Below are 2182 nucleotides of genomic sequence, written 5' to 3' on the forward strand. Positions count from 1 at the left end.
CACAAGTACACGGGAGGAGGTTTGCATCTCCCGAAATCTCCTCTTTTGCAACAGAAGACGGACTTGAATTCATGTAGTAATTCTTTGCTCGGTTCTAGGTGTCCCTGCCCATGGCAGGGTGGTTGGAACTGGATGATCTTTAAGGTCCCTTCCAACCCAAACCACCCTGTGATTCTATGATTTACCTTGGACAAGAGACGTTTTCGGGCTTCAGTATTACGAAAATGTAAAGTTGGCACATCCTTTTACTGTAATATATCTCTTCCAGCACTTTTTTAGCTATAAAGACTATTTATTGGATAGCTTGAAGAAATGCTGCGTGACTCTGAGCTCACCCCGATAGGCTCTGACGTAACGTGTAAGGTAACCTCCGGCTGCAGCAGGCGATACCAGCCTACAGGACTGCTGTTCAACTGCCCTGCACCTTCCTCATTTCTCAACTAATTTACTTTTTTTTTTTTTCCCTAATGACAGCAATAACCCTTCCCAAGACCTTCAGACATGAATTTCCTCTTCCTCTGTGTGCATGATCTTGGCAACACGGATGGCTAAAGCAACTATGCTGCTCTACTCTTCTCCTACCACTTCTCTCCGTGCACCTGTATGTTTCTCCCAGTACGCACCATTGACGGGAGTGGTCCATCTCTGAGTTAATGTAGAGGTACCCTGCTGATTTTGTTCCAGATACCGGTAACTTTATCTGTAAATGTAAAAGTATGGTAATGATTCAGTGAAGCATGTTACCAAAACGGACACTTATTCCTTCTACAGTCAAAGGCGCAACACTTAAACCCTAATTTCACATTTTTTTAAGGTATTTCAGAGGTTCACTAAGCTTTTCAAATGGCTAATGTGTGCATGGCTATACAAGTATGCCTGCTCTGCCACGTATTACTCTCTGCTGAAAGAATGTACTGTGTTACACCTGCAACCCCCAGGGAAAACCGCTCACTCTCCGAAATGTTTATGAGCAAACACCTTCCCCTACCAGAAGCATGGTGATCCTAGAGGTGATCTGCTCTGTGCTAGAGCTCCCCATAACCATAACGAGCCCATAGGTTGAGATCCTCTACACGTCAGTCCATTAACGTGCGCGGAGGCAATGAGATGGTCAACGATGTTTCTCAGTGTCACCAATGCTACCACTCGGTTGTTTAACACAGCTAGGAGCTGCAGCAATGACCACAGCTAACTGCACTCTGTCCATGCTTGAATAAAAGGAGTGTTTGGAGCGTAGCGTTTGCTGGTGGTACTGCAATCACAGAGGGAAAATGCCAGGGGTTCTCCCACTGGCCCAGTAGGCAGGAGCAGGGGATGATGTGGAGTCAGTAAATTAATCACCACTGATGGCTATATCATGGATCAACTAGCTTATTTCATGAGAACGTGAATGCTCAGGAGCATGAAAAAGCAGAGAAGAAAGTTGGTGGTTTTTCATCCTGGGTGAGGTCAGCCGAAGGCAGGGTTTGACCTCACCCTGAGTCACCCAAGCAACCAGCATTCTTTAAAGGTGACACAAGGAAACATCAGTGGGAGAGGTTCTCTTCTTCTTTTCAATCAGTGTAAGAGGTTGTGCTTTTTTCCCCACATTTTTGACCTTAACATATGTTGCCGTGTAGAATCTCTAAAACTTGGGACGTTGGGAAATGTTTTGGCCCAGGGTATCGTGGCTGAAGCGAGATGGAAAGTGGATTTTTATGAGAGTTGGTTAAAGGTTGATTTTTCTTTTTCTTTGTTTTCCTTGCCCTTACAGACACACACACACCCCCTCCCCGCCCCATCCTTTCACTGCACCATCTGCCCCACTCCTTACTTCCCTTGCTGGTGCCCAGGACTCAGAACTTATCACCAGGAGGAACAAAATGACCCAAATGTGACTAGATCTCTCAGCAAGTTGACTGGAGAGGTCAATAGGGACTTTCTGCATCACCAGCAAAACCAGGGAAGAGCAGCCTGGATTAACGGTAAAAACACTGACGGAAAGGCCTCTTCAGGCACCAACCCAGTGTGGAAGTGGCCTTGTGTTTGAGAGGTTTGCCTCGCCCCAACCCTGGGCTGATGCAAGGCAGCCTTGCCCAACACTTCAGCGCCCAAGCGCAGCGTTCTCCGGGCACTACGCAACCCCGGGGTTCGGCAGCCGTCCCCCGTGGCGCAGGCTCGCGGGTGCTTTCAAACGCCCCGC

At 47.7% G+C, this 2182-nt stretch overlaps 1 protein-coding gene across 1 annotated transcript in view; it reads right to left on the reverse strand.

Annotated features, from left to right (window-relative positions):
• Window positions 1-582: 582 nt before the first annotated feature.
• The window catches only part of LOC104515563 (cytochrome c oxidase assembly factor 1 homolog), a gene marked incomplete at its 3' end in the record, with an annotated part of 5196 nt that continues 3596 nt past the window's right edge, over window positions 583-2182 (reverse strand). The window contains exon 3 of the mRNA XM_010159580.1: window positions 583-700. Within this exon, the coding sequence (XP_010157882.1) occupies window positions 583-700 (118 nt within the window). The remainder of the gene's footprint in view (window positions 701-2182) is intronic.

Source organism: Eurypyga helias, unplaced genomic scaffold (assembly GCF_000690775.1).
Source record: "Eurypyga helias isolate BGI_N326 unplaced genomic scaffold, ASM69077v1 scaffold3289, whole genome shotgun sequence".
Classification (NCBI taxonomy): Eukaryota; Metazoa; Chordata; class Aves; order Eurypygiformes; family Eurypygidae; genus Eurypyga; species Eurypyga helias.